We start from the raw sequence: 26,779 nt of genomic DNA, 5'->3' as shown, positions 1-26,779 counted from the left end.
ATGGTCATTCTCATTGCTGAATAGAACCCCAATTGTGTGAATGCACCATCATTCCTTTACCCCTTCTATTGATGCATATTTGGTTAGTTTCCAGTTTGACGCTATTGGGAATAAAACCTTTGACCTGGCCTGTATATGGCTATTGGTGGACATATGGGCCCATTTCCATTGTGTGTATGTTTAGGGATGAAGCAAAAGCACAATTTTTATGAGCCTGCCCTGAGTCTGGTTTCCTCCAGCCAGAAAATGATTTCAGAACTGGAAAGAGGGGGGCATAGACCAAGACATTCTGGAGGAGAAGAATGAGGTCACCAACAAGGTCATTCTTTTCCTTGAGATCTTTAAAAATGGGCTGGAGCTCAGAGGCGCTATGAGTGACCACAGTGGAATCTCTGTTCTCCCTGAACTGGGATTTTTGTAATGGGATCTAGGAGCTTATGGGAATGAATGTGAAACGAGACCTGGGACATTCAATCCCCTAAGATCTTGGAGAAGAAAGTCTAAGAATCCTTCTGCAGGTCCCAAGAAGTTTTCAGAAACTTAATAAGGTTTCCACCAAGCTCTTGAACTTGTCTCATCCCTTTACATACAGAGAAAATTTTATTGCAGAAAGAGTCAAGTCTGAGAACGGAGCCCAATTCCCACAAAATGTCCCCTTTCCAGCAATAAGCTTGGGCCCCTTCCCCGTTCCCCTGCCTCTGCAATTGGGCAGATCTGCTCACTGGGAATTACACCAACCGTGGACCACATGTCACTCCTCTTACCTATTTCTCATGCACATCCCTGCCGTGCTAATTCTATAGACTCTACTCAAGCTTTCCCATTACTTTATTTTGGACCTTGTATAGTCAACTGAACTCACAGAGGTTTCTTTTGTTTGTTCGAGCAATTTGTTTTTTTATCACCACTTTTTTCTGTGCTAGGAAGATATTTCTAAGCAAGAGAAAAACTGCCCTTACCAAACACCAGAGGGAGAATTTTCTACTTTCCTGCAGGGCATGAATCATATCTGCATGACTCATTTTTGTAGACTTACTGGTGAAAGACAAGGGCAAAAATAGGTACTCTTTTATGATAATCATAAAAATGATGGATGCTTATAAAAATAATTTGACTGCCTTAGAAGTTGCTGGGCAAATCTAAAATATAGTATTACTTCAATATTCCATTATATCATTACATAGTAATCTTTACAAGTAGATTTTACTTTATAGTTTCAGATATTTCATGAAAGATGCTCAACATCATTAGTCCTTATAGAAATGCAAATTAAAACCACAGTGAAATACTGTTATACACCTACTAGAATGGTTACAATTTTAAAAGATAGATAATAGCCAGGCCAGTGTGGCTCAGTGGATTGAGTGTCATCCCACAGACTGAAAGGTCCCAGTTCAATTCCCGGTCAGGGCACATGCCCAGGTTGTGGGCCTGATCCCCAGTGTGGGGCATGCAGGAGGTGGCCTATCAATGTTTCTATCTCTCTCTCTCCCTTCCTCTCTCTCTAAATAAATAATTAAAAAATAAAAGACAGATAATAAGGATTGGCAGGGATTTGGAGAAACCGGAATATCACTGGCTGTTTCATTAAGAAATTAAACATAAATTTACCATATGACCCAGCAAATCCACTCCTAGGAATCTACTCAGGAGAAATAAAAACATTTGTTCACAAAAAGACATAAACACAAATGTTCATTGTAGTTTAACTCATAATAACCCCACACTGGAAACAATCCAAATGGACATCAACTGGTGAATGGATTAATAAAACGTGGTCTATCCACGCAATGGGATATTCTTCAGCAATATAACAGGGTGAAATGAAGTATTATTACATGCTAAAACAAGAAAAGACCTTGAAAACAAGCTGAATGAAAGAAGCCAGAAGCAAGACTACATTACACGATTCCATTTGTATGAAATGTCAATAAAGACGGATAGCAACAGAAAGCAAAACAGCGGCTGCTTCGTGCTGGGAGTGGGAAAAGGGATTAACTGTCAATTGGCACAAGGAAACTTTTTGGGGTGATGGACATGTTCTAAAACTGGATAATGGTGATTGTCGCACAATTTTATAAGTTTACGATATCATTGACTCGTACAGTGCCAGTGGGTGAATATATAGTATATAAGTTACACCCCAATACAAGCTGTTTTACAAGCTTAAACTCTTCTATTAAAACAATATTTGTATCTTTTTCTTTAGTCACCGAGTCGCTACAGAAATAATACAATCTTTTTTTGGCACAACAAAAGTCAACATTTTAAAAGTAACCCAAAGGGAAAAGTTCCAAAGAAATCCTTTGGTTTCTTCCCCGACACTTAGTTTTTGACTCTCCCAGGTCCATCAAGGATCTGTCTTCTGCGCACTTGCCGTGACCTCTGAGCCATCCATCTAGCACATAGAGGTCCAGGTGTACTCTTAAGATGACGACTTCAGTGCCAAAGTAAGACCTGAAGGGAAGACCAATTGCTGTGAGCCAGTTCATCATTAGGCTTGACATTTCTGTGAGCATCTTAAATTACTCTCCGTCCCAAGATAATGTTAAACAATGTGGTAGGGCCAATGCCCAGGTTTGGGTTAGGTGTAAGGCTTCAGGCTTCAGTTATGCACAATACAAAAAAAAAAGGTCACCAACTGTCTTAATTGGGGGTCTCTCCAGATACATCAGGCACTGCATTGCAAATTCGGAAGTTTTAGATAGCTTTCCACAATATACTACTCCCTAATAATAGTTACAGCTGCCATTTAAAAGCATTCTAACAAATATATTCAAAAATACATTTCTTATCGACATACAGCAGATACAGAAAAGTGAGCAAATCATAAGAGCTTGATGAATTTTAAAAGATAACATACCCTTGTACACTCTAAACTAATATGATATTGCATGCTGATGACAGTTTAATTAAAAAAAATTGAGATAGAAAAAAGGTAATGCCTTTTTAAGAAAGGTTAACAAATAGATTGCCATCACCCCCAAAGCTCCTCTTGTGCCCCTCCCAGCTACCAAATTCACTCTCTTCCCCAAGGATAACCACTATTTTGACTTCTAATACCACAGATTCATTTTGCCCAATTTTGAACTTTATATAAATAAAATCATGTAGTTCGTGTTCATTTGTGTCTGGTTTCTTTTGTTCAGCCTGTGTACATAAGAGTCACTGACTGTTCTATAGTATTCTATTGTAGGAATATATTCCTATTTATTTTTCCATGCTATGGTTGATGGACATTTGGACTGTTTCCAATTTTTTTGGCCATTATGAAGAGCGCTGCTATGAACGTTTCTGAATGTGCCTTTTGTGCACATGTGTGTACATTTCTGTTGAGGAGATAACTAGGAGTGGTTGCTGGGTCACAGGTTATGTGTATGGTTAGCTTTAGTAGAAATCATTTTATTTTGCTAAAATCTAGAACGCCACTTGAAGTGATTTAGCAGTAAACATACCTAAATGCAGAAATTTCCTAAATACAAACACGCATTCATCCTTCTTCAGAGTTGACCTGTGCAAACACGGTCATAGGCAGGACAATTGAATATCAGTCACGGAGTTGCTGGAGTGTGATGTCTCACAAACACAACTTCTGAAGACACCATCTCCTGTGGTTTTGATGTGAACTTCCTGGCATTCATTCCTGCAAGCTGCCAGGGCCAAGTCTGGGTGAGCACGACTTGGCTTTGATCCAAAAGAAAGCATTATGTTTGTTCAATTTCCCCTACAGTCTGGAGGTGTATGTATGTATGTATGTATGTATGTATGAAGTCCAAGGTAATTACTACCACAGGATACCAGGCTGATTCTTCCAGGTCTGGACGGCACCTCTTGGCTGCTTCCCGAGGCTCTGTGGCTCTCTCCAGGGAAGGCTTCAGGCTCTTGCCTATAACCAGTTCTTCTGGGGAGGACATCGGTTCATAAACGACCCCATGTCATAGCCCATTTCTAACCTGCTACCTCGATATTTGAATTCAAGCCAGTGAACCCCGATTAAGCCCATGATGCTGTTTTTGTGACACAGGTGAATCTTAGAAATCCAGAGAGATCTAGAGGAAACTTGGCGGGGAGCGTCCACATCCATTTCACTCCCTGTACTGGACTGCTGTGCACCTGGGTTTGGAGAAACTGCCTCTGGAAATAAGGGGCTCTGGCTCCTTGCCTGCCCTTGGGAAGTCGAGGGGCTCACCAGAATTCCTGGGCTTTTACAACTCATTAAGCAGCCTGGCTGGTGTGGGTCAGTGGGTTGAGTGTCCTCCCATGGACTGAGAGGTCCCGGTTTGATTCCGGTCAGGGCACTTGTCCAGGTTTCGGGCTCAAACCCCAGTAGGGGGCGTGCAGAAGGCAGCTGCTTAATGTTTCTCACATCCATGTTTCTATCTCTCTCTCCCTCTCTCTCTAAAAAATCAATGAAAATATATTTAAAAAATTTTTTAAATTCATCAAGCAGTTATGGACCAGGCTGTAGGATGGTCTCAAATGTTTTCTTTCAACTTCTTTTTATCTGTCGTTGCTTGATCTTCACCATCTCTGAGTTACTTTGTTTGAATATAGAGGGAACAACTTCTGGAGGAGTCTATTGTGTTTCAATGGTAAGCAGTGACTGCATCTTTTATTTCTCTTCTGCCAAACCCTAGTGTCCCCAAGGGAGCAGCTGCCATCCTATCTGTCAGTATTAAGAGAATTTACCATTTGCTCTTAACTACCTGCTTTGGTTTGCTTTAAAAAATGCCACAATTGTTGACATTCTCATCCGCCAGCAGCAGAACAGAAATTATATTCCCCAAGCTCAGCTCAGATGGGCTTCCTGAATTCTATATCCCCTTGTATTATATATTTTCCATTTTAAAAATAACAAGTTTTCCATAAGTTATTTCTTGGGTAGAACACAACTACCTTTTATCAAAACATGAAAAATGTGACCAGCCCTGGCCGGTTTGGCTCAGTGGTTGGAGTGTCGGACTGTGGACCAGAGAGTCCCGGGTTCAGTTCCTGCTAGGGGCACATACCAAAAAAAAAGAAAAGTGTGACCAAATTCAGGAAGCTCATCTGAACCAGGAGAATGAACCTACTTGCTTAGGTTCATGCAATGGAAAGAAATTATTTGGATCCCATATTTTGGGATAGCTTAACATTTTGAAAGAATTATTTATTGCATAAGATACAATACAATGAATACAAATGCACTCAGCATCAGAAAGCTGGTTCAGCGATAAAGAGGAGGAGAAAGCTTTGCCCAGCTGGTGTGGCTCAGTGGTTGAGCATCGACCCATGCACCAAGAGGTCGCCGATTCGATTCCCAGACAGGGCACATGTCCAGGTTGTGGGCCAGATCCTCAGTGGGGGCATGCAGGAGGCGGTCAATTGATGTTTTCTCTCATCGATCTTTCTATCTCTCTCTTTAAATCAATAAAGGAAAATCCAAGGTAATTATTAGCACAGAATACCAGGCTAATTCTTCCAGGTCCTCTAGACTTTTATGTGAATGGAATCATAATATGTGGACTTTTGTAATTGGCTTCATTCACGTAGAATACTGTTTTCAAGGTTCATCCAGGTTGTAGCATGTACACCTACTTCATTCCTTTTTATGGCTGAATACTATTCCACTGAGTGGGTAAACCCATTTTGCTTATCTACTTATTCATTCATGAACATCTGGGTGTTTCTCTCAATAGCTTCTTAAAGTTCATCCTAGCCTTGCCATCCTGTTATTCTCCAACATGAAACCATCCCTTCCCAGAGTGGCAGAGACTCAACAAGAGGACCTTAAATGGGATCTATGACGGCATGCTTATTTGGCTTTTTCCAAATAAAAGCATTCTGTCCCAACATGCAAGCCTCCCTCTTCCATTTTCTCCTCTGCGCTCTCTTTTAACTATATTTATTTATTTGTTTTAAAAAATCCTTACCTGAGAATATGTTTTTATTGACTTTTAGAGAGTAAGGAAGAGAGAGAGAGAGAGAAACATTGATGTGAGAAACATCTATCAGTTGCCTCTTGTACACACCCCAACTGGGGATCGAACCCGAAACCCAGGTATGTGCCCTGACCAGGAATCAAACCCACAACATTTTGGTGTATGGGATGACATTCCAACCAAATGAGCCACTCCGCCAGGGCTGATAGGTCTTTTAAATGAAAATAATATAGGTCCTGGCCAGTTTTGCTCAGTGGTTGGAGCATCAGCCCCAAAATTCTCAGGTTTGACTCCAGTTAAGGGCATGTATCTTGGCTGCGGTTTGTCCCTAGCCCTGGTTGGGGTTATGTGGGAAGCAGCTAATTGATGTATCTCTCACATTGATGTTTCTCTCTCTCTCTGTCTCTCTCCCTCCCACTCTATCTGAAGATAAATGGGAAAATATATTTTTTAAAATCCTCACCAAGGATATTTTTCTGTTTATCTTCAGATAGAGTGGGAGGGAGGGAGAGAGAGAGGAACAAAAATGTGAGAGAGACACATCACCTGGTTGCCTCTTGCATGACCCCAACCAGGGCCATGGACGAACCACAACCAAGGTACATGCCCTTGACCGGAATCAAACCTGAGACTCCTTGGTCTGCAGGCTGACACTCTAACTGCTGAGCCAAACTGGCCAGGGCTGAGGATTTAAAATAAATGAAATAAGTAAGTAAGTAAATAAATAAATAAATAAAATAGGAGATGCATAGATTTCCTTAATCAACCATGAAAATGAGCACAGTTGTGTCTTCTGCACAAAGGGAAGGGCGTGAAGCTCGCGTTGCTTCCTTTGCTGATTACTTTACTAACCCGAAGTGCTTTCTGGATGATCTGACCTCCGCCAAGCACGTTACTTGAGAGAGACCATCGCAATGCGCTTTTTTGTCTTTATCTCACACATTCAACAAAATATTTAAAAAGTGGCAAGGAGATAACAGTAGATACAGTAAAAATAACAACAAAAAATTCAAAATAGTTTCTAAATAGTCAAGGCCCCAGGGATCAGGGCTGTGCCTTTTTATTTTATTTATTATTACTATTCTTATTATTATTATCATCATCATTATTTATTCCTCACCTGAGGATGAGGACACATTTTATTTTTATTTATTTATCATCAGATAGAGTGGGATGGAGGGAGGGAGGGAGAGAGACAGAGACAGAGAGAAACATCGATGTGATAGAACCACATTGACCGGTTGCCTCCTGCACAGGCCGGGGACGAACTGCAACCAAGGTACGTGCCCTTGACAGAAATTGAACCCGCGACTCATTGGTCCGTGGGCCAATGCTCTAACCACTGAGCAAAACCGGCTAGGGTTTTAAAAATCATAGTCTGCCTTGGTTGTTATTTAGAGTGTAATCCTTCAAAATTCAGGTCCAAATAAAATATTGTTTTGTATTAGTCAAAGAAGTACTGTGAATTAATCCTACTGGTAGTGATATCTAAGCTCACACTAGTTTTTTGCTTGCAACTTCTCCAGAAAGGACAGAAATCCAACTGTCTTTTTTTTTTTTAAATCCTCACCCAAGGAGAGAGAAAAAGAGAGAGAGAGGGAAACATTGATGTGAAGGGGACACATCGAGTGGCTGCCACCCACAAGACCAACCAGGGCCGGGGACAAACTGCAACCGAGGTACGTGCCCTTAGTGGGAACCGAACCCGGGACTCTCTGGACCGCAGGCTGATGCTCCAACCGCTGAGCCAAACCAGCCACGGCCCAACTGTCATTTTGACATCGGAAGTGAAGTACTCCTATTATAATGCTCTCTTTTGTCCTGTAGCAGACACCTTTTGGGGGATGTGTCCAGCTCACATTCTTCTTTGGGGACCATCCCCCAGTTCACAGGTGAAGTCGACTAGGAACATGATTGCACGTATTACAGGGCATGTGGGAGCTGTGGGTGGACACAGTGAGCCACGTGGTCTGGGTATGGAGAAGGCTGATGTGCACAGGCACCAAGTGAAACAGCTGTGGCTGAGGAGCAGTGAGGAGCAGCCCAGACACCTGCTGGCTCGTTCGGTCTTGGTTGCAGTATGTTCCTGCCGCCCGGCTGCATTCCTGCCCTGAGTTGCAGGAGGAACTCTCATCTTTTCACCAGCAACAACAACATTTACAGAATTGTAATTATATAGCACAAACTGACTACTTACTCTGTGCCAGGCGCTATTCTAGGTATTTCATGTCATTCTCACGAGGACCCTTTGATGCAGCTGCCATTATTATCTCCTCTCATAACAGACACCTGGGGGCCAGGATCTGCGTCCCCGGGGCTCTGCCACTGGCATGCTGGAGAGGTGGTCCTTCCAGAGGATGCTGAGGGAGGAGCAGAAACCCCACAACCATGTCTTAGCCTGAGGGAGGCCCCCAAAGGTGAAACAAGAACGTGTCCTTTTGTCTCCAGATGAATGAACATTCCCCAGGGAAGCTTTGGTATCCCTGTTCCCTCCACTGCCACTCCCCAGCCCAACATCATCTGGAACCAGAGAGGGATGCAGGTTGCAGCTTCTCCCACATCAGGCCAGGCCAGGGCCTACTAGTACTGGGAATGGGGCCAGGGGTGCTGTCCCTCGGAAAGCTGGCTCCTTCCCACCGGGCACTTCTGGTGGCAGGCCTCAGCAGGTGGAGCAGCTGAGGGTCGGCTGGTGCCCTGTTGCCTCAGGCAGTTCTGGGACGGAGACACCGGGCATTTCTTCTCCCAGCTGCGTGGAGTGTGGCTAATGCCACTTTGCATGGTGGCAGGAGCAGGCAGCTTCGCCACATTGGGGGTGGTTGGACACTGATGGTTGGGCTGCCCAGGGACCTCAGGGTAGGAAAAAATGACTCACTAATCAGTTAAAACCAGCACTGACTTAAATTTCATCCACTGCACACATAGCACACCGGTGGCAAAGGTTACATGGCTGTGATCACAGTGAAGTTGCATGAACCAGCCTGCCCCGGTGCCCGCCTGAGCGTGAACCAGAGCACCTTGAGGCTGAGCCTGGAAGAACCTGGAAGGTGCAGACTGCCCATCCTCTGCTCTTCCACACTAGCTCCCCTTGTCACTGTCCCTTTTCCCCCTGCTCTGAGGATGCAGCCACTTTCTCTCTTGGAAGCTCCATCACCTTTCTGGTCTGGGGTGGGGACTGCTCCACTCCACACCCAGAACTGGGGAGGAATAAGTCTGTCTCCCTAGCTCCCCACTGCTTTCTGTCCAGGACCCAAATACAGTAGCAGGAACCATGTGAAGTAGCTTGGGTTTGACCTCTGTACCCAAATGGCACTTTCATATAGGTCAACATAAATATAGGCCTTTTATTATTTTTCTTTTTTTTTTTTATCCTCACTTAAGGACATTTTTCCATTTTTTGTTCAGACAGAGTAGGAGGGAGAGAGAGAGAGAGAAACATCGATGTGAAAGGGACACATCGAGTGGCTGCCACCCGCACAACCCAACCAGGGCTGGGGACAAACTGCAACTGAGGTACGCGCCCTTAGCAGGAACCGAACCTGGGTCTCTCTGGACCATAGGCGGACGCTCTATCTGCTGAGCCAAACTGGCTAGGGCTATTATTTTTCTTTATTGCTTTGAGACAGAGAGGAAGGGAGAAGGAGAAAGAAATAGAAACACTGATGAGAGAGAACATCGATTGGCTACCTCCTGCACGCCCACACTGGGGGTTGGGCCCCCAACCTGGGCATGTGCCCTGACCAGGAATTGAACCAGTGGATGCATGGGTCGACACTCAACTACTCAGCCACACTGGCTGGGCTAAATATAGACCTTTTATATTTCAAACATCTTACAGCCAATTGTGATAGGAAAATAAGCAAAAGAAAGAAATGAAAATACTGGGCACATAATAGACTCCCTAGAACTTATACAGGATAGTTTCCCAGCTGGGTCTGCCTTTTCCCAGGCTTTTTATTAATGATGAGTTTTGAAGCCATTCCCCTAGGTTCCCACAGGGTCTGACTTGGATGTAAGACCAGCCAGCTCTGGGTAAACAGCAGCGGGCCAGGCCCCGCCTCGTGGCCTTCCCATTCAAGCATCCTCACACCTCTGAGTGCCCTCTTCTCTCTCCTTCCTGTTCTCTTTTCATTCTGTAGCTGCCTCTTTGTCCTGCCCTGACCCCCCCACCCCACAAGAGAAAGAGTCCTCACTGCACAGCCTTTCTGTCTGACCTTGCTGTCACCTCTTCCTCTTGTCCCGGAGGCCCCTGGGTACAGCCCCCTCCCCTTGCCCATTTCTCTCTGTCCTATGTGTTTTGCCCACAACACTTCTCCTGGCCAGGCTGATACGTCCAGAAGAGTTCAGTCCCCTTATTACCATGTGGGTTTATGTCTGAGCCTGCTCTCTCTTGCAGTCATGTGTCCCTAAACTGCAGAGGCCAACCTTTGGAAACCCACCAGGCTTGACTCAGCTGGCCCCGTCCCAACCTGAGCCTGCGGATTCTGTCTCTATTTCGGGCCCGAGTCCCTGCTGGCCTCTCTCTGGGACTGTCCAGGTTTAGGTACCACTCACTAGCAGAGAACGGATGACCTCAGCCCATCCCACCTAAACCTGACTCCCCAGTCTCTCTGACTTCTTCCTCAGGTAGCCCCCACCCTGACCCAGGTCATGTCAGCAGCCCTCGAATGGAGTTTCCACCCAGGCTCCTCACGGGGAACTGGGCAGAGATCAGAGGGACAGCGAGAGCATGGGTGCGGCTGAGCCGAGCTGCGGTGGGATGGCGGGCTCTGCTCTGGCCTCTCCTGACCTCCAAGGGCCTGGCCAGCGAGCCTGCTGCCTCCTCACCCTTGGGCCCCTGCTGGTCCCCCATGATGCTTGCAGACGTCACCCCTGCACCCAGCCACTCAGCGGACAGTGATCAACCCAGCCAAACTGCCCAGTAAACCCCTCTTTGCTACACAATCTTCCTTTATTAATGACTCAAGTCATTCAGTAAAAACGTCCATACTGCCTTCCAGGTACCACTCTAGGCCTGGGGACATGTGGTGAATAAGACAGATGAGGCCCTCCCCTCAGGGACTTTACAGTCTAGAGGGGACAAACCGATGATTACCATGTTGGGGTCTGTGGACTAGGGCTGGACCACAACCTGCGTGTCACCAGGCTGAGGTGAGTTAGCACAGAAGTTGAGAGAAGTGTTTCTAAACTCCTATAGCAATCTCAGTAATTTTATGCTTGTTGAGTTTAGTAAAAAAAAGAAAGAAAGAGAGAAAAAAAAATTGGGCTTCTGCTGTTTGTCTTTTTTAATTTCCTTTTCCTAATAATCCATTTTTCCCCTGTATTGATTTTACAGAGAGAGGAAGTGAGGAGAGAGAGAGAGTGAAACATGATGAGAGAGAACATCAACTGGCCACCCCCGGCATGCCCCCCACTGGGGATCAGGCTCACAACCTGGGCATGTGTCCTAACCAGGAATCAAACTGGCGACCTCGTGGTATATGGGTCGATGCTCAACCACTGAGCCACACCGGTTGGGTGATAATATATTTTGTAACTAAGGGAAAAAGCTAAAGAATGGAAAAGAGATTTCATAATTTTTCTGAGAAGAGTAGGGATTGGGAAATAAAGTTGGTTGATCTGGCCTTTTATCAACAACTTGAGTGATGATGGGTGCCCTTGACAATGATGCTAAGGCTCTATACATATCTGAAGTATCTTGTAAATCCTTAAAAGGAAAATGACATGATTTAAGCATAATTTTAGAACTGTGTTTTCTGTATTCTCTTTTTAACAATGTAGTAAGCTGTAATCGAGAACTGTTTAACAAGGTTGTCTATGAGTCTTCAATAACTTGCAAATGCCTATAATCAGATCACTATCCACCTTCTCTGCTTTCAACAGAAAAGTTCGCTGGACACTTTCATTGAGGCTGAAAGTCTTTATATATCAAAGGAAATTGATATAAATTGTTTACCAAACATGCCTTAGGCAGGTTTAATTTCTGAACCAGTCCCATAATTACTTTTATTCTTGCAAAAGAATTACTTTGCATATGAAGGGAATTTTCTACATGAGTTTGAAGTGATTTCTGCCTCCTGGAGCTGCCAGGAAGCTCTTGAGGCAAGTTTGCATTTTAAATAAGTCTCGGTAAATCCCTGTTAGCCACCCAAACCATACTTTTTAACTTCTTTGAACTTATTTTATTACCCTGGAAATGGTCATGGAAGACCCACTATCACTTTCTTTAATAATTAAAGCTCACTGTGCCTATTAGATAAAAGGTTATCGATACATGATGTTGAGTAGTGAACAGTCATGCTTTGCTGGTGAAAGTGTAAAATTGAGTCTGCCTTTCCAGACAATGTGGCAAAAGGTAGTGAGTGCTTTCAGAAATTTTATATCCTTAACCCTTCTAGAAATATTTCCTAAGGATATAATCAGAGATACGAACAAATATTTTTATACAAGGCTATTTGTTATAATAATATTTATAAAAATGAAAACTAGAATCATCCTACAATCCAATAACAGGAAATCTGTAAACCAAACTATGATGCATTGATATGATGTACTATATAGTTGTTAAATACTCACAATATAATGGTATTTGAAAAATGAGCCAAATTATATTTACGGTGTGATTTTTTTGCTGCTGCTGCTGCTGTTATTGTTGTTAAACGAACACCACATCCTTAGAAGGGTTTATACAAAACTGTTAAGATTGTCTTTGGGTGATAGATTATAAGGAATTTTGTTGTTGTTGTTTTCTATAGTTTTAAAATTCTCGACAAGTCATTTGTATTACTTTAAAAAAATTAAGTGATACTTATTAAAAACAATGAGAGTATTTAAAACATCAGTCCTTAGATACCATTTTATATTATTAATGTAGATTTAAAATTCTATAATCATAAAATAATCTTAGCCACAATCTTATAGACTTCTAATCAAGGGTATTTCTGAAATAGTCTATTATTAATCCATAGAATGTGTGGTTGATGGACTCATCAATACCTTTCAATCACATAAGTTACAAGGATCATGGCATTTTCATGATTTATCCAATGTGAAAAATCTGATTTAGCCCAATGCACTAATCTTATTGGGACAAGAAGCTCCTGGTTGCCCTGGCTGGTTTGGCCCAGTGGTTGGAGCATGGGCCCGTGGACCAGAGAGGCCCGGGTTCGGTTCCCCCTAAGGGCATGTACCTCGGTTGTGGTTCATCTCTGGCCCCGGCTGGGGTTGTGTGGGTGGCAACCACTTGATGTGTCTCTCTCACATCAATGTTTCTCTCTTTTTCTCCCTGTCTCCCTCCCGCTCTGTCTCAAGATAAATGCAAAAAAAAAAAAAAAAAGTCCTTGAGTGAGGGTTAAAAAAAAAAAAAAGCTCCTGGTAGGATGGATTGGAGAGGTGAAAATGAGGGCAAGTTTTGAGATTTACCATCACTGAAAACATTTTCTTTGATGGATGGGATATCTGATCTGATTTCACTTATGTCAAATCTTTGAACAAATCACTACACAGGTATGTTTGGGAGGGAAGGGGTTAAGTCTAGAAGCAGTGCTTGATTTAAGATTTGTTTTGGAATCACTTATCTCTTGGGTTGCTGACAGCCTTAAACATTTTTTAAATACCTAAAGGAATGAAAGTAGATTGTGTTCCACTAAGAACATGGCAGATGAAACCTGGTTATTTTTCTATCTTCATTCAGATGAATGTTTGAGTTAAAAAAAAAAAAACCCAAACCAAAACAAAATGGATCAAAGTTACCTTTTAAATTTGTCATGCATCTGTACCTGGTGTGTGGCCCAAGATATTTATTTTGTAAAATAAAGTTCAAAAAGGCAAAGACATCATTGACTTAGACCAAACACCCAATAACTCCTGCAAATGGATGGTCAATAGGCATTGACATACATTCCTTATTTTGACCAGGAAAGGGTTGAGTTATTCTCAAGGTTAAGTAAAGGTTATCTCTCTCTGCCAACTGCCACTCCGTGATGGAAAGCGAAGGCTGAGGTAGGTGCCTGGAAATTTCACTTAAGAAACAAATGGCCCCAGTCTGTCTGTTCACTCAGGTAATTTCTGTTGGTTTTCCCATAATTGTACTAGATCAGTAGTCAAGTGAAACGACAGATTCATCACTGATAGAATCTCTGTCCTGGGCTGACAATTCTTTAATTTGTGTGCCCCTGTGGCCAGAACCATTATTTCTAATTGCCTTTTGATCCTGCAGCAGGTCATCTGCCTTTCACAAGATTAAATTTAATCTTCACGTTAGATTCTGATGGGGAATTTGGTCTGGAGTAGCTATTGGACTAGTTTCACAAACTTCAATAATTTCAAAAAAAATCTTAAAAGATTCATCAAAATTTGAAAGTAGAAAGTAAATGATGGCTTTCTAGTAATGTAAGGTTGTTACAAGATCTCCAGTGATAATTCTGATTATATAGTTCCTTCAATGATTTGACTCCTTAAAATATGAAAAGAGTTTACACCTCCCTCATTGCATCTTTAACAATTTAATTATAACACTTCTGATGATTTCAGGTAGGAGCCACTGAACTTTTTTTCATTCACCAACTATGTAACTAGCTCCTCTGTGCCAACAATGGGAAACCCAAGATGAATCAGGGTTCTACAGGGAAACAGAACCAGGATGATCTATAAAGATGAGAGATTTGTCATGAATTTATCATGGCTCACATGATGATGGAGGCTGAGAGGTGCCACAATCTGCTATTTGTAAGCTGGAGAGCTGGGAAAGCAGAGGCATAATTCAGTCCGAGTCTGAGGGTCTGAGAACCAGGAGCTTCAATGTCCAAGGGCAGGAGGTGGATGGCCATCTCCAGAAGGGAATGCATTTGCCCTTCCTCTGCCTGTTTGCTCTATTTGGGCCTTCAGTGGAGTGGATGATGCCCAACCACTCTGGGAGGGCAGACCTTTCTTACTCAGTCAACTGATTCAAATGCTAGCATCCTCACAGACACACCCAGAAATCCTTTACCAGCTATCTGGGCATTTCTTAGCCCAGGCAAGTTGATACATAAAATTAACCATCACACCAGTAAAAGGGTAGTACCCAATGTCAGTGAGTTATAGGGAGTGTGTAAATTGATATAACCTTTTTAGAAATCAGTCTGGAATCATATATTAAGTGTCTTAATAATTCCAATGTAAGGAACCTAGCCCAGGGACACAATTTCACAAAGATGTTGATTTCATCCACAAAGATGTTCCCTGGACTGAGACTGATTATTTAAAATTGGGGAAAGCAGTCCTGGCCAGTTTGGCTTAGCGGTTACAGCATCAGCCCGAGGACTGATGCTTGGGTTCAATTCTGTTCAAGAGCACGTACCTGGGTTGCAGGTTTGATCCCTGGTTCCAGCTAGGGTTATGCGGGAAGCAACCAATTGATGTGTCTCTCTCACATTGATCGCTCTCTCTCCCCCTGCCTTCCACTCTCAATAAACAAACAAACAAATAAACAAATAGAGGAAAGCAGATAGCTGAAGTGGCCAGTGTAAGGGAACCATCCTTTGTTTTCATGTTTCTGCTCAGTGACTGAAATCTCCTGCCTTCTTGGGGAAGGAGTGGGGAAGATACTTCAACCATTCTCTCTATACATACTCCTTACACTCAGGGGAGGTGTGTGACTATCAGATGGGTGAATATGGGCAAAGGTGACTGACTGCACATGAATTGTCTGCTACCTGCCTGGACCTCCCAGACTGCAGCCCACCACAATCTCTGCAGCTGGTAGGGCCAAGTCTCTAGATCTGCAGGCCCAGCCTCCCCATCCCAGATTTAGGGAGGACAGCCTGGTTTTGGCTTCCAGAACATGCCAACTTACGGTGCATTAACTGAGAACAGAGAGGTGGTGCTGGAAACCCATGTTAGAGGACTGGATGGGGCCTCAGCAGCTGAAGCAGGCTGACTTCCAGCTGCTTCTAATACTCGGGAGCCATGTAAACAGGCTTTGTAACTCAGCTAGGCCATCCTGGCTATGGTGTGAGCAGTGCAACATTTGGGTCACTGTGAGGCTTGGGCTGGTGTCATCCAGCCCTGGCCATGTGACCCTCTGTGACTATAATCTATACAAGCAGAGCGAAGGCACTATTGCAGAAATAACCTAAGGCAGGTATTTTATTATCGGAGAGGTGTTATGCAAATTGTGGAGGTCCCAGAAAACCTCAGGTATTGTTTGTGAATCCCAAATAAATAACCCAGAGGACTGGCTGTGAGAGACATGGTGCGAACCGAAGTGAAGTTGTCCCACTAAGTCCCATCCAGCCTAAGGACAGGCCACAGCAGGGGGTAGTGCTGCTGCTTTGCCACCACCCAGACTTTCCACGAGGTCAGAGTACAGAAAACAGAAAAACAGGGCATGCAGAGGGACGGGGAGGTCCCAGTGTGCAAGCTTTGTGAAGTTAAAACACTAGCTGTATACAATCCAGGCTCACATCTAGAAGCAGTTTCTCTTTGGTCTTAGACCGAGTTGCTGGCCAGGTTCCTAAGGTCTCACAGTCCACTTGCAGATGGCCTTCACTGTTCACAGGATGGGAGGGGAGTTGGAGCACGGGAAGGAGCCCATGTTCCCATTTACTATTCAGGAGAGTTTTCCCTGTGTCATGTGAAACAGGTATACATCTTAGCCCACTAATACACTTGTTCAAGAATTTCAACTGCATTTTCTGAAATGCCATCAATTTTGACTTCATGGTTCCTTTGCTCCCTAACTGAGGTTTCCATCATATCTCTGGCACAGGGGGACTTCCGTGGTGATGAGGCACGCAGGGAGAGAAAACACTTGGTCCTTGATCATGAGTCCATAAAGGTGACCACCAAGAAATCAGCTGTCTGTGGCCCCATCCAGATTTGGTGGCTATCTCAAAGTGCTTTTTTTGGAAAAATGAACTTTGTTGTGTTTTGATTTAGACTCTCTTGATTAGAAAAAGTAGGATAAGAAAATTTCTGCCCATTTCAAAAGCCGTAAATAGTGCCACAGTTAACACTGAGTGACTGAGAATCTTGACAACTGCCCCAGCCCCATCTAGATGCTGGGAAGAAAAATCAAGCAGAATCTTTCCTTTTCTGCCTCCGTTTCCTCCAGTTTGAACTTTGGTGACTAGCTAGTAGTCACCAAAGAACTTTGGTGTCCAATGCTCTGGCTTCTGGGACAACTATGTAGTAGTTTAGTGGGTAGGCTGGTAACATATTGTGTCCTACTGACTCTCTGAAAGAGTGAGACACACTAGAAATTTCAGTTTGCTTAGGGAGTGACCCCCGTTCCGAGAGCCTAGGCAGCAGCTTCTGGAGGAAACCCAGGCACCTGATCGAGATGCCTTTGATTCAAACACAGCAGGTCAAGAAATTAGGGAGGGCAGAATTTTGAATTTGAATTCTGTTGGCTTTTTGTTTAGGTGATTTCATATTTGGCCATTTAGTTTAATTCTGAGAATCTAATTGGTTAACACTATTATTCTAATGTCTATCACCATAGATTAGTTTTTCCTGATTCTGAACTTTTTATAAATGGAGTCACATGGTATACAGTAAATCTTTAAAAAAATTGTTTTATTCTTTATTGATTTTTAGAGAGAGAAGAAGGGAGAAGTAGAGAGAGATAGAAATATTGATGAGAGAGAACACTAATTGGCCGCCTCCTACATGTCCCCCACTGGGGATCGGGCCCACAACCTGGGCATGTGCCCTGACCGGTAATAGAACCAGTGACCTCTTGGTGCATGGGTCGATGCTCAACCACGGAGGCACACTGGCCGGGCTACAGTGAATCTTTTATGTCTGACTTTTCCTCTGACATTGTATCTGTGATATTCATTCATGTTGTTAGGCAGAGCAGTAATTCATTCTTGTCTGCATGTCTGTGTGGTTTTTACTGAATAAAAAGACCACAATTTATTTCCCATTCTACCCTTGATAGAGTTGGCTGGTCCCCTCAAACTACTCTTAAGTGTGGTGACAGGTTCTTACCATAAAAGAATACTGGACCCAGGACACACTGGGGAACAGGAACAGCAGAGTCATGTTACTTATCTCATGCTCACTGAGATACATGGTTATTAAAATGAAAGTCCTAGTTTTCTCAACTATTTAAAATTATTGGCCCTGGCTGGGTAGCTCAGTTGGTTAGAGCATCATCCTGCTACACCAAGGTGGTAGGTTTGATCCCTGGTCAAAGCACACACAAGAACCAACAAAGGAATGCATAAATAAGCAGAACAACAATAAAAAATCAATAAAAAATATAAAATTATTAATTTCTTTTTCTTACAGAAAGTGTAGTTAATTTGCATAAATTTAAAAGTGTGACTTCATTCATTTAGGGTGTCAAAAGTTAGAGGCCTTTAATGCCAGATGAGTTTAGATTTGGTCCTGCTGGCCAACTGTGAGTCTACTCTTGCAAAGATATCTATGGTTTGTTTTTTATTTTTTTTAATGTTTTTATTGATTTTTTAGAGACAGAGGAAATGAGAGAGAAATAAAAACATCGATCAGCTGCCCCCTACTGGGGATCAAGCCAGCAATCCAGGCATGTGCCCTGACCAGGAATCAAACTGGGACCTCTTAGTCCATGGGATGATGCTCAATCTACTGAGCTACACTGGCTGGGCTGTGGTTTGTTTTTGTTTTGTTTTGTTTTTCACCCTCACTCAAGGACATTTTTGCATTTATCTTCAGATAGAACGGGAGGGAGAGGAGGAAGAGAGAGAGAGAAACATCAATGTGAGAGATACACATGGAGTGGTTGCCACCCACACGACCCCAACTGGGGCCGGGGACAAACTGCAACTGAGGTATGTGCCCTCCGAGGGAACCGAACCCAGGATCTTTCAAAGGTCCACGGGCCGATGCTCTAACCACTGAGCCAAACTGGCCAGGGCCGTGGTTAGTTTTTTAAAATGTATTTCTATCTAAGTTTCTTACTGTTACATGAGACACGTCCAGATATTAGTAAGGCAGTGTCACTCTAATTCATGTAACAGAGCTTCCAACCCCCTCAATGCACTTCTCCACATACCGTCTGATTCAGTAAAAGGCATAACCATCTACTCAGTTCCTTAATCCATAAAAACCCGGGAGTGACCCTTGATCATAACTCCTCTCAGTAGCCTGCCCACCCTGCACAATCAGAGCCATCTACCCAGTCAGTAACCTGTGTCTCCAATAAAGACTGCAAAGCCAGCTGCTCCTCCCAGCCCCACTCTGCACTAAGGGGTGTTTCCTGCCTGGTCCCCTTACCTCCACACTCTTGTCTCATCCCGGACTTCCCCTTCCAAATCTATCCTCCATCCAGTGGCTTTTAAAAGTCACAAACCAGGCTATGCCACTCCTTTCCTTAAAGCCTCCCAGTCGCTCAGTATCGAAGTGCCTCAAACTCATCACACTTCAATCTAGACTTCATACACTGGCCTAGAAAGCCCTTCTGGTCAGGGCTGGGTCTCTCCAGGCTCACCCCAGACCAGGTGCCCTCCAGCAGCATGCTCTAGGCCTCCTGCTGGCCTTCTGTCATTAGGACACACCCAGCTCCTTCCTACCTGAAAGTCTGTGCCCTAGCTGCTTGGAAGCGCCCTTTGCCCCACCAATCTCTGTATCAAGGGCTCCTGTTTACCCTGATCAAATCTCAGCCTCAGTTCCTCTGACTGAGCAGCCCATCTGACCACTCAGTCTAAAGCAGTCACCCTTTTACTTTCTAGAACATTATACCATCTTAATTCTCTGCATAGCACTCATCACAAATACTATTTTCTTATATATTTGCTTGGTCTATCTCTACCTGCCTCTAAAATATAGGCTCTTCGGGACTCTCACTGCAACATCCCATTGCCCAGAAAAATACCTGGTCCATAGGGAGCGCTCAATAAATATTTGTGTCTTAGACACGAATCTGATGGCAAGGAACATACAGTAGATGAACCCTTTCCCCAGATCTGTCTGAATTCTGGGCCTCTAAAATAAAAAGCAGAAAAGACACATACATTGCTCTTTGAAAATGTCAACATGAATGACTCTCTGGAGGGATTACCTGCTTCTACTGATACTTATTTTTTAAAACGTCTGCTATATGGTAATGTAATGTTTTATTTATTCTGTCCAGTAATAACTAATATTTGAGAACATTTACAATGTTAATGGAGTTTAATGTAGGAGAAGTTCAACTTAATATTTTTCTTTCTCTCTTTTTTATCCTCACCCAAGGACATTTTTCCATTTTTTGTTCAGATAGAGTAGGAAGGAGGGAGAGAGAAAGAAACATCGATGTGAAAGGGACACATCGAGTGGCTGCTATCCGCACGACCATCCAGGGCCGGAGACAAACTACGTGCCCCTAGCAGGAACTGAACCCGGGTCTCTCTGGACTACAGGCCGACGCTCTAACCGCTGAGCCAAACCGGCCAGGGCCAACTTAATATTTTTCAAAATATTTCAATACTGGGTATTAATAAGAGAGATAATTATGGTCAAAATTATTATGTCAAAACTTAATAAATGTCTGATGGTAGTGTACATACAATTCAGTTTTTGGTGTAAGGTTCTTTGGCTCTAAGAAAGAACATTTGGTTTACTTCACTGATAGGAATATCTCTTAATGCTGGAATGGCCTCTTCTTGGTATTTCTTCTGCTGCTGATTTTTAGCGTAGTTATCTGCAAACAGAGGACAAAAGGCTTTGATTACCCAACAATTTCTTCTGTCTCTGTGGTTTATGGAGACCTATTACACAATTTACTAGGCTAATGCTTGGATAATGAATGACAAATACCATGTTTAAATATAATTAAAAGATTACTTGAATTCTCTCTTTAGAATAAATGTCCCAGTTAGAACAGAAATCAGCAAAGTACTTCTTCGCATCTCTAACTTGGATAAAAAATTAATATTTCATTCATCTATACAATGATGGTTAAAGTCCCATTTGCACATTTCTCATAGGAACAGAATTCTATTCAGGCTTAAAAATATATATATAAATGAACACCTGAAAACTATCAAGTCATTTGGTACAATCATTCATACAACTTAACACTTTCCCCTCTCTGCACAGATTGTCTGTTTGCTGTGATTCCAGTCAAGAATGCAGGGAATACAGTAGGTTATCAGCACAGAAATATAAAAATAACTATAATTGATTTTTAAAATACATTGTATAGGCTCACACACACACACAAGGCTTTGAAAAGTTAAAAAATCATACCTGGAAACTTAAAAAATACCTCACTTCCTGGAATCCAAGGAAGCTTAGAAATCTGTCTAACTTATTTTAATCATCAGACTTGAAAAAATAACTTAAAAAAAACAAACTGTAAAAACATGCTTTGGCTTGTCTACCCCTTTACTGGGGGCAAAAACATGTTAACTAGTACTATGAACAGCATATTCATCAGAACTTATTTCCCATGTAAACATTTCTCTGGTATAACTTTGCATTATTTCTCCCAAGTTCTTTTTACTGTGCCAAGGGTTATTATTGCAGCCTGTTCTTGGTTGGTTTTCGTTTTCTTTTTTTTAATTTTTGTTTGTTTTTTTAGAGATAGAGGAAGGGAGAGAGAGAGAAACATCGACGGGCTGCCTCCTGCACTGCCCCCACTGGGGATCAAGCCTGCAACCCCGGACCTCTCAGCCCATGGGACGACAGTCAGTCCACTGAACCACAGCGGCCGGGCTTGGTTGCTTTTCTTGATAAAAGCACTAAGAGCCCACTCCTCTGTTCCCCAGCACTTCCAACCGGTATAAATTTACCTGTGATTGTATGAATGGAGTTGAGTGGCGAGGTACTCATCATGTTTACTCCAAATAAGAGTATGTACCCGATTACTATAGTAATGAGGAGGTAGACAGGCAATGCAACTGCCCAATACCTGCAGAAGAGAAAACTAAGTAGGTAACAGATTTCCCCAAAAGTTGTAATACTTACAAGTTCATCAGTAAGTTAACCTAACCTTTAAAATTTAATTAAAGTAATAAATGTATACGAAAGACAGTCAAATGGTTCTTTGCAGAGTACAAGGCCTGTAATGAAAATCTGCAACCTGTATCCGACCTATCCTGACCCTGAAGTCTTACCCCTCAAAAAGGACTTTAGTACCTGAGCTGTTTCTTTTGGTATTTATCTTCACATCTGTGCACAATGTACTCATATAATTTCCTCTTAATTTTCCAATTTCAGACATTTTTCTGCACTTCCTAAGATGGAGATGAGGAATTTAGCTCTTTTACACTCTCTTACCTTCCCCCTGACCTCTTACTATACTTATGTAATTTCTGGTCATATCCAGTTTTTAAAAATTATTGTGTCTGAACAAATAATGCTTGCAACTGAGTACCTTGGTGTTCTTATATGTTTTCTTGAACAATTTTTTTGCTTTTCCTGGAATTAGTAATTCCATCTTTTTGTGCGTTTGCTTATGTTGCATGCGCCCATCAGTACTCAAGCCCCAGACTCCCCAACAGGACTCCACTACCCCCCAATGCAGCTGAGCACACCATGATTGCAGGTTTGAGCTGAGTGCACTGTTTCCTCAGTCATTCTCCCCCTACTGTTTTCTGTTTCCGGAACTTCTAAGACTTAAGACTTTTCTCACCATTATACTTTCCTCATCTTTAGTCTATTTTCCATTTTGCTGTCTTTTGTTCTACTTTCTGGAGATTACTTTTGGTTTATCTTCTAACCCATCAATTAAAATGAAAATTTTGGCTGTCATATTTATAATGTCCAAAACAGTAGTAATTCCTTAAACATTCCTTTTTTCTTTATTGATTTTAGAGAGTGGAAGGGAGAGGAGAGAGAGAGAAACATTGAAGAGAGAGAACATCGATTGGCCGCCTCCTGCATGCCCCCCACCGGGGATTTGGTCCACAACCTGGGCATGTGCCCTGATCAGGAATCGAACCGGCAACCTCCTGGTGCATGGAGCCACACTGGCTGGGCAAACATTCTAATTTTTTATTCTGTTCTTGTTTCACAGTTATTTTCTTCTATTCCTTCCATTAGCTCTATTTCTTGCAAGTTCCCTTTTTTCCTTTTATATTTAATTTTATTTATTTATTTTTCTTCTTTTTTTAAACCTCACCCAAGGACATTTTACATTTATCTTCAGATAGACCAGGAGGAAGGGAAGGGGGAAGAAAGAGACACATAGACTGGTCACCACCCACACGACCCCAACCGGGGCTGGGGACAAACTACAACCAAGTTCCGTGCCCTTAGCGGGAACCAAACCTGGGACTCTCTGGTCTGCAGGCTGATGCTCTAACCGCTGAGCCAAACTAGCCAGAGCTATTTTTTTTTTTCTTTATTGATATTTTTTAGAGAGGGAGAGATAGAAACATTGATGAGAGTGAACATCGATTGGCTGCCTCCTGCATGCCTTCCACTGGGGATCAAGCCAACCTGGGCATGTGCCCTGACTGGGAACTGAACCAGTGACCTCTTGGTGCATGGGTTGATGCTCAACTGTTGAGCCACACTGGCCAGGCTGTATTTAAAAAAATATATATGGTAAGTTATGGTTGTCCACTCATATTTAAAAATGAAGAACTAACAAGGTAATTAGAAGCACTGTGTATATGTGGGCCAGGATGGCCAACTGGTGAGTCTCACTATAGGAGACCTGGCCATTTCACTGGGGAATCTCCAAATGTCAGAGATTAGGGACCCTTTCTCTTGAGCAAGAATATTTGTGCCCTAGAACTCCAGAAAGGATTCCTCAGGTAGGAGCCTCCCATTTTGCTGGGAGCAGCAGGGTGGTGTAAGCCTGGCAGCCAAAAGCCTGGAGCCTAGTGAGAAAAGGTGCTTGGGGGGAATCTTATCATTCAGCAGTGCAATTATTCCTACTCACTTCCCTGTTGTCAGTAAGGTGCCTCATTCCCATGCTCAGTTAGACTTTATGTCTACAGACTCTTCATCAACTTCCAGAGAGTAAAACTCCTGTTTTCTGCAGGAAAAGGGAGGGTCGGTCTCTTTGCTTTGAGGGATGAGGAGGGGGATTTGAGGGTCTTATGCTCTTTAAACACTGTTTTCGGCCCAATCCAGAACTACCATGTTAAAGAGGTACCTGGTACATCCAATTTCTGAGCCCTTCTGGAGTTCCAGGGCACATATTTTCTTGCTGGTTTCCCTACTTCAGCACTGTGAAAAAGTGGAAACTTTTAACTCTCACCTATCTGCAACTCCAAAATATTGTTGATTCTTCTTACCTGCTATTCCGTTATTTATTCTGGGTTTATACCTTTAAACTTTTTTATTCCTACAGAGTTAATTTAGCAAAATGTTGGGAGGAAATGAAGACAAATGTGCGTTCAAAGCATCATTTTAAATTGGAAGTATATCAATAACGACCTTTAAAAAGCTTTAAATTTCTACGTGGCTATTTATGGATCTTAAGAGAATATTTAAGATTTGAGTAGTGTTAATAAAAAATCTTGTCCTTCAAAACAGCATTAATATATGCTTATTTTACTTACGCAACACATTAAACTTACTTTTGAGGCCAATAGGTTAAGCTTAAGGCGTTTAGCCAAGACTCAGGAACAAAAGCCCACACGAGATACAGTACTGTAAAGGGGGAGAAAAGTCCAGTGAGCATGCATCTCATCTGCTGAGGTTCACATACAACAATGAGCGACTGTGAAGCTTCCCCGATTCACTCAGAAATGATTTTTGTCTCCTTTCAGTTTTTCCAGCTCCTTATTTGTATCACTCTTTTAACAGTTATTACAATTACCTTATATCTTTTTGTTGTTGTTAATCCTCACCTGAAGATATTTTTCCATTGATTTTTAGATAGAGTGAAAAGAAGGGAGGGGGGGAAAGAGAGAGAGAGAGAAACATTGATATGAGAGACATATTAATTGGTTGCCTCCTGCACCATCCAACTAGGGCCAGGGATGAACCGCAACCGAGGTACGTGCCCTTGAACCCGCAACCTTGGCATATCTGGACAATGCCAAGTCATGGAACTGAACTCGTGACTCACTGGTCTGTGGGCTGATGCTCCAACCACTGAGCCAAACTGGCCAGGGCTCTACATTATATTTTAAGCAATTTAAGTTTAGCAATTCTTGTAATTCTTTTTTTTTTTAAAGAATAGTGTATCCATTTTGAGAGAGAGAGGAAGAGAGAAACATTGATGTAAGATGTTAACATCCATCAGCTGCCTCCCCAACGCCCTCTACAGGGGATTGAGCCTGCAACCTGGGCATGTGCCCTGATGGGAATTGAACTGGCAACCCTTTGGTGCATGGGACTACACCTAACCAACTGAGCCACAATGGCCAGGAAAGTCCTTATAATTCTTATAGCACCTGGAAATTTGCTTTATGCATAGTAGGTGTTCAGTACTTCATCCCCACAGGGTTGAAAAAATTATAGATATGTAGTTGCTCAAAGGTGAATTAACCTATTCTTGCTCTGACCCCCTCCTTTCATGTTGGGCTTCTCTACATTATCTCCCAGAATACAATCTTATTTCCCTCAATCCAAGTGTCTGTGGCAACCTTTACAGCTGTTTATATGTAACAGTGAACCTTTGATCATTCACTGTGAGGTAAGCACAGTTCCACTTTACATGCATTATTGAATTAAATCCTCAGGACAGTTCAATGAGGTATCATACCATTTTTACAGATGAGGAAATGAAATCTTAAAAATGTTACATCACCTTGGCCTGGTTGCTAAGTTAGAGCATTGTCCAGATATGCCAAGGTTGTGGGTTTGAATCCTGGTCAGGGTACACACAAGAATCAACTAATGAATACATAAATAAGTGAAACAACAAATTTATGTTTTTCTCTCTCTCTCAAGTCAATAAATTAAAAAAAAAAAAGTTATATCATCTGCCCAAGGTATATAGCAGAGACAAATTTCAAACTACTTGTATCAATGATAATGATTAACATTTTTCTCAACAAATATGTATTAAAGAATTCTGTATGCCAGGAATGTGAGATACAAAAGTGAACCCAAAAGAGATGCCTCTGCCTGAGCTAAAAATCGAGTGAGACACAGAGACAAGTAAATTGATATTTTCAATATACTGTGATAAGCGCTAATGAGTGAGTAAGAAAAGATGCCATAGAACATGTAAGAAGGACCTCAGTCCACACTGGTGGTGATGGAAGTGATGTTAATGGTCAGGAAAGATTTCCTGGAGGAAGTGACTAAATTGGGGCCTAAAGGATAGAGGGGGCTACCTAGATTAAAACTGTTTATGGTTGGGCCTGTAGATGAAAGGAAGGAAGGACGTAAGAGAATATGGTGTTCCCTTCCACAGAGAAAGCAAGAGAGATTAGGTGTGGCTTGATGGTAGGGGGAAAGGGGGGCAAGGGACTCCTGCATATCCCCTACCGGGGATTTGGCCAAAACCTGGGCATGTGCTCTGACTGGGAATCAAACTGGGACCTCTCAGTCCATAGGACGACACTGAATCCACTGAGCCATGCTGGGTGGACACTTAGTTTTTAAGGATAATAAAATACAAATAGGGGAATAATTTACTAATTAAAGGAATAATTATTTATTGAGTATCTACTATATACCAGGCACTATGTAAAGGTCAAGGTTATACAGAAGAATAAGAAATGGTCCCTATTCTCAAAAATTAGTGCAGGAGACAGATATAAATCAAATGAAGTGGCAGGAGCTTCATGTGCATTACCTTATTTGACCCTTTCCAAACCCTTTTGAGGGGTGTGCTTTTATTATCCCTAATTCACAGATTAAAAAATCAAGACTCATGCCCTGGCCAGTTTGGCTCAGCGGTTAGAGTATCGGCCTGCAGTTCAGAGACCTGGGTTTGGTTCTTGCTAAGGGCACGTACCTCGGTTGCAGTTTGTCCCTGGCCCTGGTTGGAGTCATAC

The 26,779-nt window shown here is 42.6% G+C and overlaps 1 protein-coding gene across 2 annotated transcripts in view; it reads right to left on the bottom strand.

Moving 5' to 3' along the window:
* Nucleotides 1–2,245: 2,245 nt before the first annotated feature.
* The window catches only part of LOC118616815 (phosphatidylinositol glycan anchor biosynthesis class P), a 28,254-nt gene continuing 3,720 nt past the window's right edge, over nt 2,246–26,779 (bottom strand). The window contains exons 3-6 of one of the 2 annotated variants that reach the window (XM_036242251.1): nt 24,404–24,476; nt 21,662–21,780; nt 20,435–20,568; nt 2,246–2,457 (exon numbers count right to left, since the gene is read on the bottom strand). In XM_036242251.1, the coding sequence (XP_036098144.1) occupies nt 20,438–20,568; nt 21,662–21,780; nt 24,404–24,476 (323 nt within the window). In that variant the 3' untranslated portion in view covers nt 2,246–2,457; nt 20,435–20,437. Of the gene's footprint in view, nt 2,458–8,199; nt 8,282–20,434; nt 20,569–21,661; nt 21,781–24,403; nt 24,477–26,779 lie in introns of those variants that run through there. The other variant, XM_036242250.1, reaches the window with a different exon arrangement.

The sequence above is a fragment of the Molossus molossus genome, unplaced genomic scaffold (assembly GCF_014108415.1).
Source record: "Molossus molossus isolate mMolMol1 unplaced genomic scaffold, mMolMol1.p scaffold_m16_p_5, whole genome shotgun sequence".
In the NCBI taxonomy this organism is placed as follows: Eukaryota; Metazoa; Chordata; class Mammalia; order Chiroptera; family Molossidae; genus Molossus; species Molossus molossus.
The sequence above is the reverse complement of the archived record's forward strand: the minus strand, read 5'-3'. Positions and strand labels throughout refer to the sequence as shown.